This window comes from Thunnus albacares, chromosome 10, assembly GCF_914725855.1.
Source record: "Thunnus albacares chromosome 10, fThuAlb1.1, whole genome shotgun sequence".
NCBI lineage: Eukaryota > Metazoa > Chordata > Actinopteri > Scombriformes > Scombridae > Thunnus > Thunnus albacares.
This window is the reverse complement of record NC_058115.1, coordinates 14,106,154-14,131,588: the sequence shown is the minus strand read 5'-3', so window position 1 is coordinate 14,131,588 and position 25,435 is coordinate 14,106,154. Positions and strand designations below refer to the sequence as shown.

The window sequence follows — 25,435 nt, the reverse complement described above, 5'->3', positions numbered from 1 at the left end:
ATGGGCAGTCACTGTGACTGCGTGGGCAGGTATGATAACTTATCCTGGGTGGCCAGTAATGTCGAGAGAAAGAGAGAGGGAGGGGGGGAGGAGGAAGGGAGAGTTGGGGGCTGACAAAGTGAAAGCCAGAGAGAAGCTGAGTAAAAAGATAGTGTTTCAAGGTATCTTCTCCCAGATAAGCTCAACCATGCCCTGGGCTCTTTACAAACAAGAGAAAGGCTATTCATCTGCTCTTTTGTGAAGCCGAAACAGTTCTCCTCTGGCTCACTGGCAGCCGAGCAGCATTGACGAAATCCACTTTCTTCTCTTTTCATTACTCTTTACCGACTGAGCCATCCCGAAGCTGTAATGTAGCTGTGTTGTCCTTAAATTATTGTACCACTCTGCTCCAAGATCCACAAGCGCAAGAGTAATTTCCAAATAGTTTAAACTACTCCAATTCAAATGAGACGAAAACAAACGAACCGATTGGATCAGATAGATAAAGTCACTGTGTCAACAAAACTGTTGCTGTAGATGTTAAAGTTCTAGTTTATCGTCAAGCATAAGAGAAGCATTTGCAGAGGAAGTTCACATTACAGTGTCATCAACACATAATACCCACAAATGCCAGCAATAATAGAACAAACTGCACCAACAGACATACGTGCACAGTATAATAATAAAAGATAATAATGATAAAAAGGGGAAAAAACTATAAAACGGAAAAGGAGAGTGAAGCATGTGTCTTGATTTTTTTTCCCCTCCCACTGGTTTAGAGCACTTAATACATAAAAAAACACTTGGTGTATAGTTTATTCACTAGTTCACTGAAAGAAAACTGGCACTATTCAACTCTCTATGATAACAAAACTGCTCCTGACAAGAAAATAATCGATCTCACTCTGATGTTTCAAATTAAATCCAATCTTGACCTTACCACAACATTTCTCATAGCCTTTAACTCCACTGTCTTGTGGCTGACGAAACCCAGAACCTGAGTAAGGAGAGTGAAATGTAAGGAAATTGTCTGGTTGCTGTTTACACACAAATTCCAATTTGACACGGGACAAGGGAGGCTGGGAAGGCGATGTGTAACGCGGGCGTTGTAAAGTATATTAAGTGATAGCTGGTCAGGGCTGTGTACATAATATCCACCGTCTGCAGGTATTTCCATTTGCTGCAGAAGGCATTTGCAAAGCAGCATAAATAGATCTGCATTCATAAAACATTAGGGCTAAAATCAGCAGTCTGACATATGGGTAGCATGGGGACATGGTTTCTATTCATCACTTCTACATTTCAGCTGAAAAGCTTTGGGCTTCTTCCACAGTAATTTAGCACTGCAATAATCACTGCAATACTATATTTCTGTGCACTGTCAGGAGGAATCTGTTTTGCAGCTGCTGATTAAAGACAAGTATGTCTATAAGGATAAAAAATATAAGACACAAGAAAAGACAGCAAATGGTAACTGGTCAGTTTATCTGTGGAGTTTAAGTTGTCATTATTATCTTTCGCTGCCTGTCAAATCGATTCCCAGTAAATTCCCACAGGACATTTTAACTTCACTTCTTATTTTAAGTGACAATTTTTGGAGGCTTGGACAGATATTTGGATTTCTTGTCCAAAATCCTAAAAAAGAAAGACTCAACAGCAGCCGCAGATGTCTGTTGTCGGGGAAACAAAAATATTAACTCAGCCACTGCCGGCATGTGTCTGGTTTCAGTGATGTGGTCAATGGGAAATGTGCTTCTAGGTGGCTACGCCTGTCACATCCACAAGCTGAGGTGTGAAACTGCAGCTCACTTGAAGGAAACCAGACGGGATCGCTCTTTGTTTTTGCAAGGGAGGGTTCACTGTTGAAAAGACAGAAGAGAATATATTGTTCAGTAAAATTGTGATATGTGTGGAAAGCTTTATGCAGTAAGTGCTGAAGGTATAATGCACATACTTTTTGCGAGAAAGGCTTTATCAGATTGCAAAAACAAAATAAAACTTAAAATTTGTCAGTGTTGACTGTTAAGTTTGCACTAATTTATTTCCTTACATATTATATTATTGTGATAGATTGTTGTGATAGATAGATAGAAACATAGTGATTAGATCCATTATTAAAGGATAGGTTCACAATTTTTCAAGTCTGTCTTAAAACAATAGTCAGGTGCCCAAATAAACATTGTCACATGTTTTTCTTGCCATAATCATTCCTCCTGTTCATGCTGGCCATTAGAAGATCCTTTCATAATGCACTTTCAATGTAAGTAATAGAGGACAAAATCGACAGTCCCTCTTTATAAAAATGTATTTAAAAGTCTATTTGAGGCTAATATGAAGCTTCAGGCATCCAAATTAGTTCAATATCTTTCAAAGTTACTGCCTTTTTAGTGCCAAATTCCCTCTTTCCACTGCAGCTGAACAGGAAAACACTGTACATTGAGACACAAAGAGGGTACTAAAAAAACAATACTGTGGAAAATACCCACTTAATTTGACTAATTCAGACAGCTGAGGCTTCATATTATCTCCAGATAAACTTTTAAATAAATTTTGCTCAAAACAAGGACTGTGGATTTTGGCCCCCAAACTGCTTTCACTTCCAATTTACTCCTCCCTCTTTTGTTTGTCCTTTGTGCGAGGAAGTGAGCAGAGCCACCAGCAGGGCAGCTGAAAAAAGGTGCTGGAGCCTTATTCATACAGGTGGAGGACGATCTCTCCACCAGCCCAGTCTGACCCATCAGACAGTGTGTGTGATGCTGATTGAGCGAATGAGTTTCATCTAATAGGAAATGTTGGCTGAGTTCATCTCATCTTATCCGCATTCTTTGGAACACTTTTTGCTCAGCTCTGTCTGTTTTCCTCATTTTCTCTCTCTCAAATTTAACACACCAGCCTTGAGGGTGAGAAGCCAGAACTAAGCGGTGTTCATGATACCTGAGTAAAGACAAACCTATACAACATGGACATTAAGTTTCTTAAATGGAATTATGGTTCATTAGATATTTTTTTTACCTTTTGTACTTGCAGTGTTTTGTTGAATGAGCAAAAGTTTGAAAGATTGTTCCAAAAGTATTAATAACCTCACTGATGACAGATTTGTTCTCTCTCATAATTGCAGATACACGCATAGAGTTTATTTTTACAGACATTACTCTAAACTTGCTAAATAAAACTTCCTCTGAGTGATGGATACAGAGCTTCAATCCTTCCGTTATTGGACAATGTGGTGTATCCTGTTATCTATGATTTTTAGGAGCAAAAAAATTCTCTCTGAGACAAGTGTTTGGAGAGGAGCGACAAAACTGGAAGAGCTAATCGTGTTCTCTATCTTGGCTCCTTGAGTCTATTTATGGTTGTTCCAAAATCACATTACTAATCCCAAAAAACAGTTATACAACAAAAAGTACTTTCTGGGTCTCAGCATATTACACAACATCATCCATATATGGTGTGGGAGAGACTACACCAGCAGGCAGCAGCAGCCCACTCATCCAGGTGGGCTGCTATAGATTAGGTCTGTGTGTGGGCTTCACTTCCAGCTGGCATCTATCTGCCAAATGATGAGATAAAAACTTCCAAACAACTACAAAAGGAGCTTTGCCCTCAAATGGGAACTATTGTTATATAAATGCAGACTGTGAACTGCTCATTTGTTTTCCGGGTGTCAGATTTGTTGTCAGAATCGCTGTCAGGTTAGGTCAAAAGCTAACGGGAAGTGATTATATACGTATATGTAGCTTCTACACCTCCTGTGAGTTTGACATCATCTGAGTCAGACCTGACAATTGCCACAACTGTCATTGTGTCACAACTGTCATATAGTGCTGTTAAAACACTTTTTCTGCAGTTAATCCCAGATCTTGCTGCACCCGAATCAGTCCTTTGTGCGTTCAGTGTTATGATAAAAGGATGTGTCGTTCAAGTTGAATAATGCCGAACATGTGCTCTCAGTGGCTTTCAGCAGAAGCAAAGGGTCAAAGGGAGACTATCACCTTTTGAACTCTTCACAGCAGGAAAAAACATTCAACTAAGGCAGCTGAACTCAACCAGTGTAATACGGAAGATCTGTAAATTATCCAGACTATTGTTTTATATCGTGACAAGCCACGTCAGACTGAAACAAAACTCACTCGAGTTTGAGAGGCAATCCTTAAAATATAACAGTTTCAACAGAACTGTACAAAGATAAATCGTTGACATTGAAAAACAAAATACGCCAAATGTGGAAATGTCTTTATCTACAGTCTAGAGAAAACATGTTCTTATTTGATTAATGGATAAATGGATGAAACTAATGACAAATGACTGCACACAACTACAAGCCCTGTCTTTAAAAAGAAATCAAACTGCTCCACGTCTTATGTAATTCAAGATTTATATTGTTTGCCCAGCCAAGAAGAAAAGTTGATCCTCTCGAACTAAAGGCAAATCCTCAGCACTGAAGCACACAGACAGTCAGAGGATGTCCCTGTAGAAGTCAGATTTCCAGTGAAAGATATGAGACTTTTCTCCATATTTCTCTCACCTGGAGCACTTGGCAGCAGGCTGAGCAGCAGAATCTTTTACGTTATTTGAAAGCTCAGTGTATTCAATCAAGTGAAATGGGCAGTGTAATACGCTTTATCCCAAGCACTGAAATCCAGTCTTAGATATGAATTGGTGTAATTCCAGGTGATTCATCTTTCAAGAAGGATGCTCATAATACCTGAGTACTCTGGTGCCTGTTGAAAGGTTGAGACACTGCGTAAGCGTCTAATGCCTAATCTCCTCTGAAGGAATGCTGCCCCACACTGTAAAAATTAACTTGATTTGCAGCTGAGGGTGATTGAGCTCAGAAGGGCCAAAAGGTCCTTGCTGAAACCTACATTTATTCATAGTGGTTGGTTGTGTTATACATATATGACTCAAGTGTTTTGTGTTAACCTTCAAAACTTCTTTAAGTAACCTTGAATCAAGGATGAGACCAAAGTTGTTAAAATAGTTACGACTCACTAAAAGTTTTCACACAGCAGCGAACTGAGTAAACTTAAGTTGTGAGCCTTGTGTTCAGCTAAGATTCAAGTTAGGCTCTTTCTTTGTTATAGTAAATACACAAAATGATGAATTACGACCTCATGAACCTGACAATGAGACAAACATAGAGGAGGGAGATGGCTGAGAAGAAGGTGGAGACAAACACCAAATAAAGAGACATTCATTAAAATTCACTTATTTAACTTTTCATTACAGTCATGTATTTTAATTCTCCATTTCTTTCAGAATTAAAATATAGTTTCTGAGGGATCTTTAGAATAAGCAACATAAATGTCACATGACTCTTCAGCTGAGAAACATCTATGACCATTTAAATCTTGTCCAAATTCATGAAATGCTCTACTTTTACGTTTGGTTTGGGTTTCCTTTGTGTTTCTATGCTCTGAATACATAAGAGGTGGAAGCTGTCACTTTTTGGTTAAGCTGTGAAGAACCTGTTAACACTAAATTGTTATACAATACAACTTTTATTAGGTAAACAAGTACATCTGTACATGGACAGCATATTTTGCTTCTTATAATGTAACGAGAATGTGTTCCTCCAGTTCTTCACACCATAATGTGTTGTAGGCATACAGAAGATACAGATACAATACAATACAGAAGATTTAAAAACTGAACTTAATGAGCACAGCAGAGAAGAATCTCTGAAGATCAATGCTTAAAATTATTGTGTTTGTCTGAAAAAAATTTTTAAAAAAATACAAAATTAACACATTAAACATGCTGATTCTAAAGGAAATCAATTTTAAAAAGATTGCTTCATCTTATCATCTGAACGTGGCTGAGATAATAAACTGAAGCTCTAGATAAAGACAATAAAGTCAATGCAGTTTAAGACTATAAAGACTAATATTCTATTTTGGATATCAAATGTAAAATCTGGTATTAAATGGTTGTAAATGTCAAACATTCAGTCTGGTTTATGAGTTAAAACCACCCTCAGAGTTTTAAAGATCCCTAAAAGGTAGGAGTTTGTGTTTATAGTAAATTACTGTCCAATAAATGGTTGCAAATCTTTGGCAGGTTTCTTCTGAGGCACCTTTTGCTTGTATTTATCCTCCATCAGTGTTGCATCATAAGTAACCTAAAACCTCTTAAACAGGAGGAACCACAATTTTAGGAATGTGTCTGAACTCAGCCCATTAAATCAGTCACTCCTCACGAACTGAGCTCGCATGCAAACTGAGATTACTTTGAGGGACTCTTGCGTTTGACCAAAATAGGAATCTATTTCACAAGAAATACCTGTTGTAGGAGAGAGGGATTGTATGTGATTTTATTATCTACTTTTGAACTTAATCAATTTGACCTTCCAGGCTTAATCTTTTAAGCTGCCTGCCTGAGCATCCTGAATATTTTCGGGGACCACAAAAAGAAGGAAACTGATTAATTTCAAGGCTTATTTACACTGGAACAAATGAGGCTACGATTTTAATTTTATATGCTGCATTTTCTCCTTTTTACTGCCATGAAAGCATATAAGACCTCTTAACTTAAAATCAACAATAGGTGGCTTTGGCACGAACTTCTTTCACTTGTAATTGTCCAGTTAAGCACCCTCCCACAGTGAGGATAAACAAATGCAAGACACAAAGAGGCGCTTCTCTGAAAACGCAACTCTCTGCTCCATCCCGCAAAGTTGCATAAAAATGAAGCAAATAGATGTTTTCTGTGGTGTCACGGCTCCTCGTGTAATGATGCGTCATGCGCGCTTCATAGGCTCGTGTTTAGGTATGTTTGGTCAGTATATGGCAGAGCTGTGTGTGGTGGAGAGGAGGCAGGAGATGACTGCTGCCCCCCTCACTTCTCCACTGAGCCCTCAGGAGAGTGGTGGGAGCGGGACTGCATGGGGACTGTACGACTGCACAGTAAACTCTTTTCTCTGATGAAACATCTCAGCACCGATTTGGAGACAAAACTGCAAACGCGCAATTAAACCATGCGGACTTAAGGCCATCTGTGCGGTTTATTTGTTTGTTTACGCTCTTTCGTGAGTTGCAGTTACAAGTGATCTGAAGCCTGCTATGGAGGACCTCTCGAGTCAAAATGAGTCTGAGCACTGACAATGTCACAAACTTGTGGAAAAATGGTTCCTCGGAACTCGACGGGGCTCCGGGTGTGTCATCCCAGGTCAACTTCACCAACAGCTCCGGGGGAAACCACACGGAGCCCAGCGAAGTGGCCCTTACCCGAGCCATCCCGCTCGCCTTGGTGCTGGGGGCTTTCATCGTGTTCGCCATCGCGGGCAACATCCTCGTCATTCTCTCGGTGGTGTGCAACAGGCACCTGCGGACCCCGACGAACTACTTCATCATCAACCTGGCCATCGCCGACCTGCTGCTGGGCACTACGGTGCTGCCAGTGTCGGCCACGCTGGAGATCCTAGACTACTGGGTGTTCGGTAGGATCTTCTGTGATATCTGGGCGGCGGTGGATGTGCTGTGCTGCACCGCGTCCATCATGAGCCTGTGCGTAATATCCATTGACCGCTACATCGGAGTGAGCCACCCTCTGCAATACCCGGGCATCGTGACCGAGAAGCGGGCTCTGCTGGCCATGCTCGGGGTGTGGGTGCTGTCGGTGGTCATCTCCATCGGACCGCTGCTCGGGTGGAAGCAGCCGCCGTCGCCGGACGACACGGTTTGCCCCATCACCGAGGAGCCTTTTTACGCGCTCTTCTCCTCCCTCGGCTCCTTCTACATCCCTCTCGTCGTTATACTGGCCATGTACTGCCGGGTGTACATAGTCGCCAAACGGACCACTAAGAACCTGGAGGCCGGGGTGATGCGAGAGAGGATGAACTCCGGCGAGCTGACCCTGAGGATCCACAAGGGATCTCAGGTGCAGGAGGAGCCCGGTACGTCCAGCACCAGCAAGGGCCGCGCGCACCAGGCGAGAAGTTCCCTCACGGTGAAACTTCTGAAATTCTCCCGGGAGAAGAAAGCGGCCAAAACTTTGGGAGTTGTGGTCGGCATGTTTACGCTTTGTTGGTTGCCCTTCTTCCTCGCCTTGCCCATAGGTAGGTTCAATGGGTCAGTTCACACTGTTCCCTCGCGCTCATTTCCTGATGTGGTCATAAATTGGCTTATGATGTTGACTTATGATCATTTCATTTATGATGTAAGTCATAAATGCAACTTATGTTTGTCCATTAACAAAAAATATAATACTGCAAACATTCTCTCACAACCGGCTCCAATTTAAAAAACCTCATGATATTCAATTAGTTAATGAGACTTGCAGAAAAGATATTGCATTCATCTAAATGTCTGTAAGTTAACGCGAGGCAGTTAAAGGCAGCTGCAGGCCTTGTAAATCATATCTATAGCTGGCAATGGAAAAGTCTCTGGGGTAGCATTTACTGCTCTGAATTGTCACCAAACCTATGAGTGGGCTTTGATATACTGTGGTGGTCGTTTTAAACTGCAGGGATATAGAATAACATCACTCATATATTATTGCAGCATTTAATTTAGGGCGCAGTAACAGTATTATTTCTACAAATACTCAGCCTCTTTTATATATAATTAAGTTAGTTTGCGTCATATTTTCTGAGCCAGACTTTATATTTGTACAAATTTTCCAATTCTGCAGCATTTATTCTCCTCATGTCAAAAGCCTCACTGCCACACTGACGTAGTCTCTGAATTCAGGGCCCATAAGGAGGGATAGAAAACATGTTTTTTTGGAGTCAGAGAAGAAATTCTCCACAAGCATATCCAAACATTATTAGTGTTATCTGTGCATTATTCACTGCGTCTCAGTTAATCTGTTGGTGCACAACAAATACACTCCTTACGTGTGCCAAATGAAGAGTAGGTGGCCTCCATCTGCTCTGGTCAGTTGATCCAGAGGCCTGTGGGGCCTGTCAGGGCCCCCTGATGCCACTGAGACTGGCAACCACACCGTCATGCTTTTTCAAGAAACTGCAGAGGAAATTAAACAATATATTCTGAGGTGAAATGCTCACGCTGTGGGCCGTGTGGTGGCAAGGAGGTTAAGAAAACACTAAGTCTTTATTTACAATGGAGTGCAGGCAGAAGGGCTCACTGAGCAGAGTCTGAACAAGCAGAGCTGCTGTATTTTAGATTGTTTGACCGGTTCCCTGATTGCCATTGATCCCTTGTGACACTGTGGGTTATGGTTGTATATTTATGTGAATGTGTTTGTTTATCAGCGTGTGCCCTTGTGCGTATACATATACTCATATGGGACAGTGTTTTTGCCCTTTGCTTCGAGCTGCAGCACATCACATCCTCACATGGACATACGCACATTACACATGGGGCATTCCTAGTTAGACGCCAAAAGCACAAAACAAATGTAATTTTCCAAAGATTGTCAGATCTAAGAGACTACAGAGAACAAAGGGGACTGAAGATTCAGGAAGGGCCTGTTTATGTAATACTAATCAACAAACTGCCAAGAAACCCCCAGAGGCTACTTTGCTGTGTACAATCTCTGGTGTAGCATACTGATATATTTTGACAAAGTGTCATACGGCGCAATTTCATGCTAATTTTTAACTAGCCTGGAAGATGCGTGAAAGAAAAACCACGTCCAACCGTCTTCTGGTGGGGAATTCACATAATGCAACCACTATAATCCAATTATAATATAATCCATAATATAATTTATCAAAGCAGGACACAGAAACTGCTCTCTTCCCCTCCTCCTCTATGTCTAAAAATGGGATATTTCTTGGAGATGTTGTTGTTCTTCAAATTAAGTTTGTTCTTCTGCACACTTCTGTGACTCATGTCTGAACTTACATAAAGTCTGACAGGGCAGCGGAGTTCTCCTCGTGTTGCTCCGTGAGTCTTCATTAGCCTCCACCCACAGAGTGGGATTTCCTGTCTCACACTTGTTATTACCCTGCTCCTTCCTCTGCATAAAGTCACTGATATAATGTATGCAGAGGTTTCTGGCTGTCAGTGTGTGTGTGCATACGCTGGTGGTGGTGCATGGCACGTGTGTTTTTGTCTGTCTGCGCGCGTGTGTGTGTGTGTGTGTGTGTGTGTGTAAGGGTGCTGAAATATTTATGTGTGTTTATGTGTATATATGCAAGTATGTTCATGTGGGTTTTTGAGTGATTGTGACACTGATTTCTAAAGAATTAAACACCTACAAAGATGATACAGAACCCCTCTGACCTCTGACCCTTTAAATCCTAACTGCAGACGATATGTCGTTTAAAAACCTCCTGAACTCCTTTTTCACAGTTGATCTCACCTTTTTGTTTCAAATTCTGTAAATACCTTGTTTTTGTTTTTGTACATAAATGGCAAATATGCAGCTACAAGTCCCAGAGTTTGAGTCTCTCCTTTTCAGGGTTTGAATTAGCATGTCTCCTTTTACGCCTTTAACTTGGAGCAAAGTAAGGTATACAGACTTCGGGATTATAAACATTACATCAACATTTTTAAGTTACTGTTACTCCAGGCAAGCTTTCTTGGACAAAAAGCAGCTCAAAATTTCACACACATACTCACCGAGCACTAACTTAGCTTGTTTGTCAGTAAGGGTGACATATATAAACTTAAAGTTACTTTCTTATATCACATTATGAAGAAATGACACTGCAACAACCCAATTATACAGAAATAATCAGAAACTAGAGCAGAAATTTACCAAAAAAGGCTTTTTAGGGAGGCAACCAACAAAAGCAGTCAACATTGCACAAAAATGCTGTTTTATCTTTGATGATAAAAAAGTATTTTTTCTTTGATACTATAAAAACTGCTCCAACTGTACCTGTCCCACCAGCAGGACTCCATGAAAACAATGTGTTGAGCAGCGAAACATTGTTTAAACACAAACACACAGACTTTATTTTAAATTCAAGTCCAGATTAGTTTCCAAAAATAAAATGTATTTCTATTATGAGAATTATGCACAAGACATTTACATTTTCCAATCTGATGTTATAGAGCAGTCATAAAATGATAACTTAGATTAGAATACTTTTTATTTCATTGATTTTGCCTTTAATATGTAACAGACAAAAAATAAACAATCAAATTCATTGATTAATTAAAGAAATTCAGGTTAGATGTAGAATATAAGCTTAATATTGTTTCAACAAAACATCAGAAAAAGCAAATAAAGAGTCAATAGACTGTAAAATAAGGTTGCAACTTTTATTTTTGTCACAGTAGTCCACAATCCAAAGATATTCAGTTAGTGTCATAGAAGACTAAAGAAACTAGAAAATATTCACATTTAAGAAGCTAGAACAAGAGCATTTAAGTATTTTTTTTCTTTCACAGCAATCAATTATTAAAATAGTTGGCAATTAACTCTCTGTGAATTGACTAATCGTTGCAGTTCTAATAGAAGACGAATCAGCTTAACACACAAGAGGAATCAGACTCCAGTTGGAAGCAGATCTCAATACACCTGCACACAAGGCTAAAGTCAAATGTGCAGGAAATTTTCACTATATATTAGTTTGCAAATAGTTTTCTTGATTGATTGATTAATAAAAAATAACCAAGGTGATCAGATTGCTTGTTTTTATCTGACCAACAGTCTTACTCAGTTGTAAGTATAGTAAAAGCAGCAAATCCTTACATCTCAGAAGCTGGTTCCAGTGAACCTTTGGCATTTTTGCTTGAAAAAACAACAAAGCTAAACGAAGCTAAGCAGACATAATCATATATAACTATTACAAGCATTTTTGTTTTTTTTAACTTGTAGAATTTAAGAGAAACATGAACTTCACTTAAGTTGACGAGGTTAACACATTGCACATGAGGGACATGTCTACATTTAGGTGTCTCAATGAGCTCTTTTTCTCATCTCCCAACTCAACCGAAGAGAAATCATCAGTCCTTGGGGGATACACGTGTTATTTCATTGCACACATTCTCCCGCGGCTCTTTAACACTCAGCACAGGCACTAATGTCCTGTGAAGGGCTCACATTAGGCAAGTGGTGCATGCAGTGTGCCCAACTGTTATAGAAACCAACGCTTTAAGGTGTTAACCAATTGTTTCCTTGTGTATGTGAGGGTTTTTTTGGAAGTTTTTTTGTGTGTGTGTGTGTGTGTGTGTGTGTGTGTGTGTGTGTTTGTGTGTCTGTGTATGTTGATGATATTTTTACATTGAGCTGGCCGGCTCAGGCGCTCCGGGGGTAATTGAAATGGTTTTTGAAGGGGAAAAATAATGAGGGTGTTAAGTGTCGGAGCAATGGAGAAGAAAGGAGGTGGCAGAGCTGACTTGAAGGGGCCACAGGGCAGCACGGGTGAAAGGGAGTGTCTCTGGGACGTCAACCCAATTTTCCAAAAATAGCTTCATGCTATGGTTTCATTGAAAGCAATTTGCAAGGGCAATAACACTTATGTCCTTTTAGATCAAGACATATTAATCATATTTCCGGGTGTGTTATGAAACAGGATGTGTGAGGTTTGGGAGATCAGATTGTCTGAATGTATGTGTGTGCGTGTGTGTGCGTGTGTGTTTTATGTGGCACAGAATAGGCATTGCTTCTTCCAATTAGTTAGAATAACAGGATGCTTTGTTTTGTTGAGATGTTCCTGTGTTTCATAGTGAGATGTGTGTGTTTGTGTATGTGGGTGTTTGTGTGTGTGTGTACATGTGTGTGTTTGCGCCTGTCCTCAGGAAGGAGGTGCAAACTTTTCTCTTAACAGAGGGAGCAAGACCAGCAATAACCCTCACATGGTTATCTATATACCATTGTCTTACAGCCAAGCGCTCGCATCCTCTGCTGTTTATACTATAGCCTTTCAACACAAACACTCTTCAAGGGACAAAAATGGGCCACATTCACACAAAAATTAAATCCACAAACATGTTCCATATCTGGCTACAGGAAGATCTGTTGTTAACCAGATTTCTTTCTGTCTTTCCTACACTTTTATCCTTACTTGTATAGAAAAGAGGGAGAGGAACATGCTGGCAGTCTCCCACCTTTTGGTCTCTGAAGGGGTATCCAGATGTTTAGGAGTCCTTCCTTGGAGGCAAGCAGAGCTACACAGCTGTGTTTGCCCTTGTAGATATTGTTTTTCTTAAGCACCTAAACTTAGTGCCCGAGAGGCAGTGAGTTCAAACAAACGATGCCAACTGTTCTCATGCCCATGCTCTTCAAAAAGTCTCACAACTGCCACCGATTATGCCTTACCCTCTTCACCCAAACATAGATGTTCTTAAGTCCATTATGTTAAAAAAAACAGAATATAGGTAACACATAACAATTAGTCAATTAATTGATTCATCAAACGACAGAAAATGTATAAATTTTCAAGTAAACACTCTCAGTTTCCAACTTGTCCGATGTTAGGATTTGCTTTTCTGTTTTATATGATTGTAAAATTATATCTGCCTGTTTGTTGGAACAAACAGGCATATTTTTCACTCTTTGTAAATTATGTTCATTTCAGCTCCAGCACAGAGCACAGAAATACTTATGGACGCTGTAACAAAAATAATAAAAAATGTTTTGCAAAATTGTTAGGACATTTTGGATCTTTGCCAGTATCAGACGGCTTTCTAATCAAGAATATTATCATTAAAATGACTGTTTATTATAAACTGCTACTAGAGTTATCTAGTACTGAAAAATATATAAATATTAAAATAGATAAAATAGTTGATTAATCAGTCAACTGAAACTTAATGACCTCGGTATCGTTTATCATTTATCATGTAAAAATACAAAACATTTAATGGTTAGAGCTTTATAAATGCTACAGTAAGCTCAGCTTGTTTCTTTTTTTCATTTGCTTTTCTTTTGTTTTGGCTCAGACTAAGAAAAACTCCAAACAGGTAAAATTGACTTGTGAGGTTGTCAATATTTACAACTAACTCAACCAACAACCAAGAAAGACAGCCAAAAGATGATGGAAGGAGAGAGAAATGAAAGAATAACCTCCACCCTACTCTGTATCCCAATCACAAGCATAACTCACGCTGTTATGTAATCGCATTTAAGTGCCGTCCAGAAGCGAAAATAGCATGTGAAAATACCACTGCCACTGTATCTACAATACAGGAGGCCAAAACACATTCAGACAGCATTCTCTAGTTTCATCTAACAGTCTGGCAATCAGAGCACGCGCACACACACACGCACACACACACTTGCAGGCACTCTGTCTCTCCACTTGTCATTTAAGAGCCACTTAGTTAAATGAAAGTTGGAAGTGACATATCCTCATATTGTTGCACAATCATTTTCATCACACGGACTGGAGCTTTGTGTGTGTGCGCGCGTGCACTTTCTTGTTACCTCATTGGGACTTTTTTCAGTATTTCGGTTATTGTTAAGGTTAGGGTTTGTGTTAGTCTGTCCACAATAAGTGGAGGTCAATGCAATGTCCCAATAAGGATAGCTGCACAAGCCTGTGTGTGTTTCTCTGGAACTTGAATGACGAAATAGACCTTCTGTGATGATAAAGGCTGCAGGTATTTCCACACATCAAACTGAAACTGATGTTTTTGATTATTTTCAGCTAACAAAGTGGATGAAACTCCCTCCAGCCTGTGTCATTTCAGCCCTTGGTCATGTATTATAATGTACCTTGTATCGTTTAAAATAATTGTAAAAGCTGTTGATCTGATATTAATGGAGAGACAAGCTGAGGTGTCCATCTGCCTGTAATATCTTACCAGAGGTAATTTCACACTTGAAAGCCTGAGATTATAGTGTATCCATGACCTCTCCAGGAACATGATATTCATTAAAGAATGTGGGTTGGTGCAAAGACACAATTTTACTCACATCTGCCCACATACAAACACACCAAGTCTTTCTTTCACACTAATCTCACACTTGCTGTGCTTATTAATTCCTCAGTTTATATTCCTCAGGCTTCCCCTTCTCACCTCATTAGCTTGTAAGATATTCTTTCTCCGTTTAAGCTTGGCTGCAGTGGGAGAAAAGGGTAGATTAATGCAATTCAAATCAGGCCTGACTCACTCATTAGCATACATGATGTTCATAGGTGTGGGAAAAGTCTTGCTGAGTCTTATTGACAACATACCTTCTCCGTCAACACACACATGCACTTACAACTTCAGCTGTTTGCCTGTATAAATGTTTTGCAACTGTGCATGCTACTTGACACTATCTGCAGGTGCAAAAAAGGGAGCTGTGGTAATGTAAGTAATATAACCTCAGTAACCTTTCGCAAAATAGGCTGCCCTTTCATTTCAGTAACATGTCTACTCTTTTCTCTAAGCAACACATCTCTCCCACAGTGTATTTATCCAGAAGAGAATTCAGGGTCATCCCCCTGTCCCTCTGTATTTGTATGAAAGTGCTCCAAATGAACTGTGAAAAAGCGGCTGAATTGGGTTTTTTGAAAAAGGGAGCACTTTAGCTGAAGGCCTTCCTAATGCAAGGTCTTTATTTAATGGCAAATAAGATGTGGAATTGACATCCTCTCTAGGCTTGACTGTAAAACCCTTTACTATTCTTAATCAATACTGCCACCTATTGGGTAAAATGTAGAGAGGATCACCAAATCTAAAGGACAGACTCTCAGTCAATCTGTGTTATGAGTATAATTCAGTGTTTCCAGTATCAGTTACCATCAGTCATTCATTCAGTCACAACAGGCTGGCAACTCATGTTACCTTACATTTATATGATTCAACAAATCCCACACAGGGAGAGATTCATACTTTGTGTTTGTTAAAAAAAAAAAAGAGAGAGAGCGAGCGCTGGTATCAGATTGTTTCTATGAGAAAATACCCTGAGTTGATTTATCGGAATCAGTATCATGAGAGAAAAGTTGGATGAGTGCATCACTAAATGAGATTTAAAATCGGCAAATTATGGCAAAATAAACAAATTATGTTCTCTCTTTCCCCTCCTTAGTAACCTTAAGGTTGGAAAAATAATCTATTATAGGGTAATTCCATCAAACTGAAATATTTTTAGATGTCTTCTGCATCATCATACGTCAACATTTCCCAGAATTCATCCTGACATATTTGGTATCTTTGAAAACTTTGGGATCTCAACTATAATTTATATCAAAGTTACTGAATGAGAAGATGAAAAATGTTGTAATGCCTGTCAGTGAGGTTTAAAGATAAAGTTTGACATTTTGGAAAATGCTCTCATTCGCCTTCTTTCCCAAGAGTTAGATGAAAAGATTGATATGTCTCTCATGTCTGTGCGTTACATGTGAAGAGCTAAGTGTAGCATTTAGACTGAAAGCAGAGGTAAGTGGATTCTGGCGTCTCTGCTTGTTGCTGGGCAACATCACAGTGATAATCCAGGAAGTCACTGCACCCAGCCGCTGTTTGTTACAACACAAAATCTCTGTTTGTGTATATATTAAACAAATATGATGCAGTGTGTTTATTTGTGAGCTTTAGAGGTTTTGCTTCCATCTAACTCTAAGCAAAAAAGTGTAAAAGTGAAATAAGCAGATTTCCCAAAATGTTGAACTATTCCTTGGAGGGATTTTGAGGTTTCTTCACAAAGCCACTGACCACTGAATCTAATATTTTCTCTCTCACCTCTCCTGTTCCCAGGGTCTTTTAATGTGAACCTGCGCCCTCCTGATCTCCTCTTCAAAGTGATCTTCTGGCTGGGCTACTTCAACAGCTGCCTGAACCCCATCATCTACCCCTGCTACAACCGTGAGTTCAAGCTGGCCTTCATTCGGATCCTCCGATGCCAGTGTCACCAGCGTAAACGTCCCGGGTGGAGGGCATACAATTACCGTTCCTCCAACTTCAGCTCCTCTGGACACTCACGCAAAGGCTCCACTGATCACAACTCCAGCTGCTTGAATGGCAGTCAGCGTACTCTGCCGTCCTCAGCCAGTCCAAGCCCCAGCTACCTAACCAAGGGTCTGGCACCTTGCCCTGAGGGGGAAACATTATACATCTGGGGGGCCACCTCCCCAACTCCCTCCACACCCAGCCTGCTGCCTGGCAGCGCCGCAGACTGCCAGCAGGTATCTCTGAGAGGGGAGGGAAAGGGAGTGAAACCAGCTGAGGAGACTACTGGTGGTATTTTTTCTTTCTCGTTTGGGAAGAATAGAGACAAGGGAGGCACCAACAAAGACAGCATCATGCCTGATGACAAGGTGTGAGTCTTGTTGATTCATCCCTCTATAGGGATTAAAGTCATCAACACAACGTGGATGTAGGACTTCACAGGTTTGCTGCATTCACTGTACATGATGTCATGATCATTCATCAGTCAGTGGATTGTCATTGTCATTAGTGGTCAATGTAAGATGATGATGATAACTGACTATGCTGCTGTATCCGAGGTATTTTGTCTTATGTTACTGTATCTGTGGTTGACATAGATGAGAAGGTTTCCTTCAATGGACAGTCAGACAAAAGATTTTAGGGAGAAGCTCAAGACACTTGATCAAAATCACAGACTGGAAAGACACCAGTGCATGCATTTTGATTAAACAAAAACGAAATATGAAGGAAAGAACTGTACACAACACAGCCTTTTAGTTAAAAGTCTGTGTAAAAAGACTGAACATGACAAAGGAGCTGACTTGTGTAAAATGTGTGATAAGAAAACGATCACCCTTCTGTTGAAATCACTTGATATCTTCATGGTATGTTGTGAAAATAAAGTATAACCTGGTTTATCTGCTGTGCGCACAATAATCAGATATCATCTTGTTTGTATGTTTTGATCTTCAAAAAAAAAAAGTTTGGAATATGGATATTAGAAATGTGTTCGATACATGAATAAACTTGTTGCTCAGATGCTGCTTGGAGGCAGACTCTTTAATCGCTCTACTTTCTGGATGTGGAAAGAATATTTTGAGATGGAAAGTGATTCATTATCATGGATGAAAATGTCAAACTGATGATAAAAGATCAGCAGTGAATGTTATTTGTTTAAAGGCAGGATGCGTCCTGAGTTTTGAGTGTCTGAGGTAAAGCGCAAACATTCATCTGTAATTTAGAGGAACATTACCCATGAACAGAGATAAATACAAGGGTTTATTGCTAATATAGAGAGGGACCTGCAATCATAACTCAACCATAAGACAACAAACTGTATATATCTACCTGTCCACTTACCTCATGGCCCACTGACTCCTGGAACATCCCAGTTAATCATTTACTCCTGATGGGCTTTGTTTTGACGTGGATCAATACTGGTCATAAGCACACCCACACACACACACACTCGAACAGACAAATAAAGAGAGAGTGTGGTACATATCACAGGACATGCAGCCCCATACGGTGAAGGAACACAACGATCATACAGGTTTAGATTAACCAGGCAGACATGAAGGAAAAGGCATCTAAGCAATGAACCACTTGGATTTATGTTGAATGTCTGATGGCTCAGTTCTTGCTGCATCATGATTTACATCCCAGGGGTGAACACCTCAGACAACAACAGCCTGACTACTGACGGCAGTGATTCGGCTCTATTTCACAGCAATACTATTAAAGTTTGTGTACTGTGTCTGCTCCTACCCATCCCCATCTTTGCCATCATGGGAAATCTTTTGATCATGGCTGCAGTGGCACGTTTCCAAAGCCTTCGGACACCCACCAATGCTTTTGTGGTTTCCCTGGCAGTGGCTGACTTCCTGGTTGCTGTGCTGGTGATGCCTTTCAGTCTGGTGCGATCCATCGACGGCTGGTACTTTGGGCATTGCTTCTGCCAAGCTCACTTCTTGCTGGACATGTCTTTCTGTACATCCTCCATTTTTAATCTCAGCTGTGTGGCGCTGGACCGATACATAGCAGTGTGCGACCCACTGCACTATCTTTCCCGAATGTCTCCCAAACGTGTGGCCCTGCTGCTACTGCTCTGCTGGATCCTGCCTCTGATCATCTCTTGCCTTTGCGTCTCCTTCGGCATGTACACCCAGTCGCCTCCTGCTGCGGAAAGCAGCGTCGCACAGCAGGATACTCAGACCTGTCAGGCCTCCTTTCATATCCCCTACGCCTTTGCAACCTCAGCCATCTCTTTCTTCATCCCCACGGGTTTCATGCTGTTTGCCTATGGCAAGATTTTCATGGCTGCCCAGAGACAAGCGAGGTGGATTCATGCAATCGAGCACCATACTGGGCAGCTTCAGATGAATCAGAGCTCCATGAGGACTGACCCCACAAGACGAGTCCATGTGGAAAGATATTCTCTGAAGAAGGAAAGGAAGGCTGCTAAGACATTGGGTCTGATCATGGGGGTCTTTCTGTTGTGTTGGCTTCCTTTCTTCTGTGTGAATGTGGTCCACCCTCTGAAGGGCTACAGCATCAACCCCCTCGTCCTGGAGGCCTCCATGTGGCTTGGATACGCTAACTCTTCTCTGAACCCTTTTCTCTACGCCTTATTCAACAAGAACTATCGTCATGCATTTGTAACCATGTTGGGTTGCGGGTCGTTGGGTAGGCACTTACGAGCAGGTTTGGAATACTCACATTTTTTTAGGCAAACACACACTGTTGTTACCTTAGAGACTATTTCAAGATGATCATTCAATGTTATATTTAATTTAAACATTTTAAGAGTAGGGTTTGAAAGTCCAGTCTAAACAGAAATTGACAAAGAAACCTCACCACAAGGTCCATCCAGTTGCTGTTCTGAGTTTTTGATCTCCAGATCAGCTAAAATGGAAATTTGAATATCTATAATTGAGTAGCAGTGTTTCCATTAACCTATTATCGCATCAGAAAAGCTTAATGGAAATGTGAAAATTTGAAAACACTTTTATATATGTATGTATTACTACTTATGAAAAAACTTCTGTGGAATGGAAATGCATTTGTCACATAAATGACGTAGCGAATGTTTAACTCACATAACTGATCAGTTGTTTCCACTCTCAGCGTCTTCCGGCATCTTCCTGGATATTCTCTGGCCAATACTAGCTGACATGAAAGAACATTTACAACTTGCCCAATTGAAACAAATTCCTGAAGATCTCTCTCCATTTTTCTCTCGTCAAGGCAATATAACTATTTGTTTTGTTTCCAGTTGGCAACATTTACTTCTTCTACTCTGGTTACTGGTGGATTATTTAAGCCTATACCACCATCTTCTGATCTTTTGTCTCCCCCATTTACATCTTCTGACGTAACCTAGTTTATTCACTTCAAACCAGTTGATGGAAATACACTTAAATCCCATTTTCCTTCCCTTTTTTCAAAAGTTTGTTTAAAATTCTCTTGCAAATCTAATGGAAACACGGTAGTGACAACTGGGCAAACTCTTTCTGTTGAGGAAGATTGTGAGATACAATCAAAAGCAACAGCTACTAACTGGACCTTATGGTGGGATTGCTTTGTCAGATCCCAAGAGGAGTGTCAGACAATGCGGAGACCTTCCTGTAGGTTGCATAATTGTAAAATGGATGAAATGATTAACTGCACTCATAAATAAACAAATTAATTTTAAAAAGGCAAATATGGCTTGTGATATCTTTAGCAGGTGTCAAAGAATTAACATGTTGTTGTCATGGAAACTGTTGCTCTACATCCACTTCACCAGTGAGGAGGAACACGTGGTTGAGTGATAAGTGGGACCAGGCCAGTGCGCCTTTTAATTGCCCTGTTTAGCTGAAGTGCCCATTTGGACAAAATAAATACATAATAATAATTACTGTTATCATTTTTACTAAATAGCTGTATTGTAGCTGTTGCTGCCACTGCTGACATTCTTAGGTTTTAAGGTGAATTTAACACCATATTAACTCATCTTTGTGAGAGAGTCTTAAGATGTATTCAGACAAACCACAAAGCAGTTTCAGAGGTGGGATGATTGTAGGAAAAGTCAATGGAGAGATGTGAGTGGGCACCAGAGATTTGCTCTAGGCGTCCAACTTGAGATGAAGATGTTAAAAATTTCAACTTGAGTTGAAATTCTGTATCAGCCACTTCTTTCTTGTCAGTGTGGGTGCTTCAGTGCTCGCAAGTGTAACAAGTAGCTTCCTTAGTAGCAAGCACAGTGTAAATACTGTATATATACTGTACTTTCTTTTATTTAAAAAAGGCAAAATAATTTTGTAAAATAGCTGGGCGCTGTGCTTTTTAGCAAACCTATGTGGACTAATATTTCTCCTAGAAATCAGTCTTTGTGTTGTCTTCAAGATACAGTATTACCAGTTCATAAAGTCCTCAGGGTGAACATGTTAGCAGCTTATTTACACATTAGCAGACACAGAAACATTATCATTAATGCTGGGTCATGTTTTAGTCAACACAACATATATCAATATCAAATTCATTCTCTTTTTACCTCTATTTTGGATCACCTACTCCTGATGTCTGGCTAGCTGCTAACGCTCCGCTATGTTCTTTGTCTGTCTGCTGTTTGGTGCTGGGCAGGTACAGTACACTAAAGTGAGTTTATCAGAGCTTTGTCACTAAAAAACAACAGCTGCGTTTTGGAAACAGGAGCATCCGGAAACAATGTTGATGAAATTAGAGTCCTGAAAACCAATAAACCCACATGCATTGAGCTGAGCAGACCTCTTCCACATTACACTTAAATCATTTTATTGATCGTTAATATAAAATATTCATATAATGATTGATTCGCTTTAAATATATTCTTTGGCATAAAACATTTACCCATGCTCCTGCTAGTGGTGAGTATTGCAGGAAAACATCAAGAACATAATCCAGGCAGCATTACAATTCCTACAAAACTTATTTGCTAATACAAATTACAGAAAAAAACTGTATACAAAATACATTATATATGTGCACATAACATTCACTGATTTTAAGTTTACAAATGCCCCTTGGTCCTTTTGTATAATGATAATATGATGAATGATGAGAATCTTCACTCTTCAGTTTTCTGTCAGTGCACCAGCAGCAGGGATGAGTGTGTATTTCGTTCTTCCTTGAATTCTGCAAGAAAAAACAAAATACAGCTGCTATGACTGTTCAAAACTATATTTCTTTATTAATTTTATAAATTATATTATAGTTTCAATATACTATAGAGTGTCACACCTGAACAAAAGCGCAGAAAGGTCTCCCTGGCTCAGGCACATTACAGGGACTGAAATTATTGTCATTATTCTCCTGGTTCAGTAACACTGATCAGCTCTGCTGAAGCAGAACTTATTTGGTTAAGCAGGTAGAGCAGAGGGAAGCTGCAGCTCAGCATCAAGTGTGGGCTCTCTGCTTTGAAGGTAATTAATCATCTTCCAGCTGGCTTTGTATCCTTTTCTTCTTACTGTGTCAATGAGGCAGCGTGACCTTCCCGCTCTGGCAGGGTTCTCCTGTGGTATTGAATATGTCTCCCCATCATTCAAGACACCATCCTCCAAAAGGTCATCCAGCAGCTGACTAATGACTTTGTTGTACACTCCCTCCTAAAACTTCAGCCTCACTATAGCTTCTAGAAAAATAAAGTCAAAAAATTAAGGTGGTTCATGGTGTTACAGATGAATACGCCTATTAAAAATATTATGTAACACTAATATTCAATGGACAGCCATATATTAGCCAATACTAATATAGCCCATATTGTTTCCTTACTTAACTTCAACAGGTAAAACCATAAATAAATATGTCTTTAGCATTATAGTACGACTCTGAGATCTATTTTTAAACAAAATGGGTTTTCTTACTCAAACAAAATGAATTGAACCAAATTTAATTTCATCCTTATACACCCATGTTAATAATTTGGCCCCTAATCCTCAACAAATACTAATAAATAAAACCAAAATAGATCCAAATGAGCAAATAAACAATTACATTTTTCATTGCTTTGGCAGCAAAAATCAAATATCTCATAACTGAAAATATATACAGATAGTTTCAGTTTTATATGTATTTAACACTGAAACTATCTGCATGGCTACCAGATACCAGAGGTAAACATACAGTAGCTTAGCAGGTCTTAATATCATTATTTGTTGCAGATTTGAATGATTAATATTACAGTTTATTCACAATGTGAGTGTTGTGTGAAGAATAACATCAGCTATTACAATGTATTAAAGTCTGGTGGTGTTAAACCATTTAACTTAAATTATAGCATACCCCCCAAAAAAAGTCTGACGAGGGGAAACAACTCAGACGTGAGCTGCATGCTGACACGCTGCTGGGTAAATACTCAAGTAGGATATCTCAGAAATGTATGAACAAGACGATCATCGGGTTTGTAAACTGTATATGGAAGATCTACTCCAGATTTTATGACACTTTAAACTTCTAGATACTCATCAGTGTCTTCTCATACATCACCTGTATATCACCAGTGTTTTATAGTCATCTTAAATAAAATGTAGAGAAACAAAATATGGACATTTTTAGTTTTGGTGATGTTGTAGTTTTATTCCCTAACAAGGTGTTTCAGTTAAATAATTGTGGCACATAAGTAGCGTAGATACACAATATTAATATCGTTTTATAACCACTGACCTTTTCAAACTGCACAGGTCCACACTGGTCCAGACTCATTTTTAATGTGAGCTTGATGTTACTCTCTGGATTTTCAAAGACTTCTTTGAAGACACTTCAAAGATATTTGGTTCACTACTTTCATATATGAGCTTTAACTTCTGTGGGAGAAATATCAAGGAGAAAAGCAGAATTAGACTTTGTGCCAGGGTTCATTTAGAAAAAAGTGAAAACTAATACTTAATTTGTCAAATAAGGTAAAGAAAAATGTTTTGATATCCTAATTTGGATCAAAGCGGTCTTAAGGCAGGGAGCCAAAGAGAAAGAGGAAACCTGGTAATCAGTGAGTATTAGAGGTGTTAGGAGGTGGATTTTGTTGCCTTTGGACAGAACCATGTTGGCTGTTTCCCCTGTTTCCTGTTACGTTAACCGTCTCCTGGCTGTAGCTGCATAGTTAACAGGCAGATATGAGATATGATATTGATCTTCTCATCTAACTTCTGGCAAGAAGCGTGTTTTCTAATATGTCAAACTTTTCAACCTTTAGTTCTAATGCCCCAGAGTTTGTTTTAGTAGAATGTGGATCAGTGTGGTCTTGGTTTCTGATATCTTTTGGAAGATGGTCAGCAGCGCAATATTGTCTTTGAAAACCCTGTTATATTAGATATTACAGGATATCTTTGAAAAACATTTCCATGGCAAAAGCTACTGGCCATACTGACAGCTATAAAAACAAATTATGTTTGAGATTATAATTAAAATGTTTTTTTATTTTACATTCAACAACTTTAGCTATTATGAAGGCCTAATATATTTCAAAAGCCTATGAGACTCTTCTAGAGTAACATATAAAATTAAAACTGTACTGCACTGTCCATATCAGCTATGATGATGAAATTATTGCACATTTTCAGGGACTTCTCTGGATATGGCTTTTGGATCATTGTGTATCCGCTGGATAATTCCTTGTTTTTTATTGTCTATGGAGGGAGTTATTCTCAGCACAATGAAGCTTCGGGGTTACAGTAGCCAAGAGTTTTGTCTGCCTTTTGAAGCATGAATCAATATGTTGGTATTAAGATTTGTCATAACCTGTTGAAGAGCAGGATCACAAGGGATCAGATGAACATGTAGTGTCAGGAATGCTTTGTCGGTCTTATATATTAACACTTCACAGTTAATTTTTTACTGGAAGGTTGACTCTCATCAGGACACCTCATGGAGAGAATATTGGCTGGGATAATTTGACATGGGTTGGTGTCACCTTGTTAAAGTAAAGTTTATTTTATTTAAAGTGCAAAATCACACCAGGGTGTCTCAATACACTTTTCAGCAGCAAACAATGTTAAAACAATCGACCAATATTAAGAGAGTCGAGGAGGGACAACACACACAAAAGGAGGGAAAAAAAAGATAAATTTAAAAGTGGTCCAAAACACAGAAAACCATCTGAGGTAACTCATCATGTGAAACATCACTACAACTGAAAGCAGGAATCGAGATTTTAGTGCGACAGTTTCCTCAGTGCCTCAGTGGGGTGAGGGAAAAGACTATATCAACCCATGTCAATGTTGTTAAGGCAGGTCATATGATTGTAAGAATAAGTATGTTTTGAGTCTAGATTTAAAGATTTCAACAGAAGTAGCTTCCCTGATTATAAGAGGTAGCTGGTTCCAGAGACAGGGAGCTCGGTAGGAGAACACTGATTTTTTTCTTGATTCTAGGAACAGTAAGATATCCAGCATCATGTGATCAGAGTGCACGAGGGGGAGTATAAGGGGTGATGAGGTCAGAAAGATATGAGGGTGCAAACCCATGTAGTGATTTATAAGCTAAGAGAAGCATCTTAAAATCACATCTGGCTTGGATTGGGAGCCAGTGAAGGGAGATTAGGACTGGAGTGATATGGTCAAATTTTGCAGTTCTAGTTGTTCCACAACATCTCCGCAGGTATCTATGTGCAGAACATCAAGGTTGTTAACTGCACAAAAGACGAGTCCATCAAGGTTTTTACAGACCTGCTATCAAACATTAATAAAGTTGTCACTTCTTTTTTTATTACGTCATGCTATCTTACCTGT

At 39.6% G+C, this 25,435-nt stretch overlaps 2 protein-coding genes across 2 annotated transcripts; both read left to right on the top strand.

Annotated features, from left to right (window-relative positions):
• The first annotated feature begins 5,267 nt into the window (after nt 1-5,267).
• LOC122991014 (alpha-1A adrenergic receptor-like) lies at nt 5,268-17,732 on the top strand. Its single transcript, XM_044364606.1, has 2 exons — nt 5,268-8,035; nt 16,524-17,732. The coding sequence occupies exons 1-2, from the start codon at nt 7,063-7,065 to the stop codon at nt 17,087-17,089; spliced, it is 1,539 nt and encodes a 512-aa protein (XP_044220541.1). The 5' UTR covers nt 5,268-7,062; the 3' UTR covers nt 17,090-17,732.
• Nucleotides 17,733-17,791: 59 nt separating this feature from the next.
• LOC122991015 (5-hydroxytryptamine receptor 4-like) lies at nt 17,792-20,341 on the top strand. The gene has a single exon (XM_044364608.1). The coding sequence runs from the start codon at nt 18,344-18,346 to the stop codon at nt 19,463-19,465; it is 1,122 nt and encodes a 373-aa protein (XP_044220543.1). The 5' UTR covers nt 17,792-18,343; the 3' UTR covers nt 19,466-20,341.
• The last annotated feature ends 5,094 nt before the right edge of the window (nt 20,342-25,435 follow it).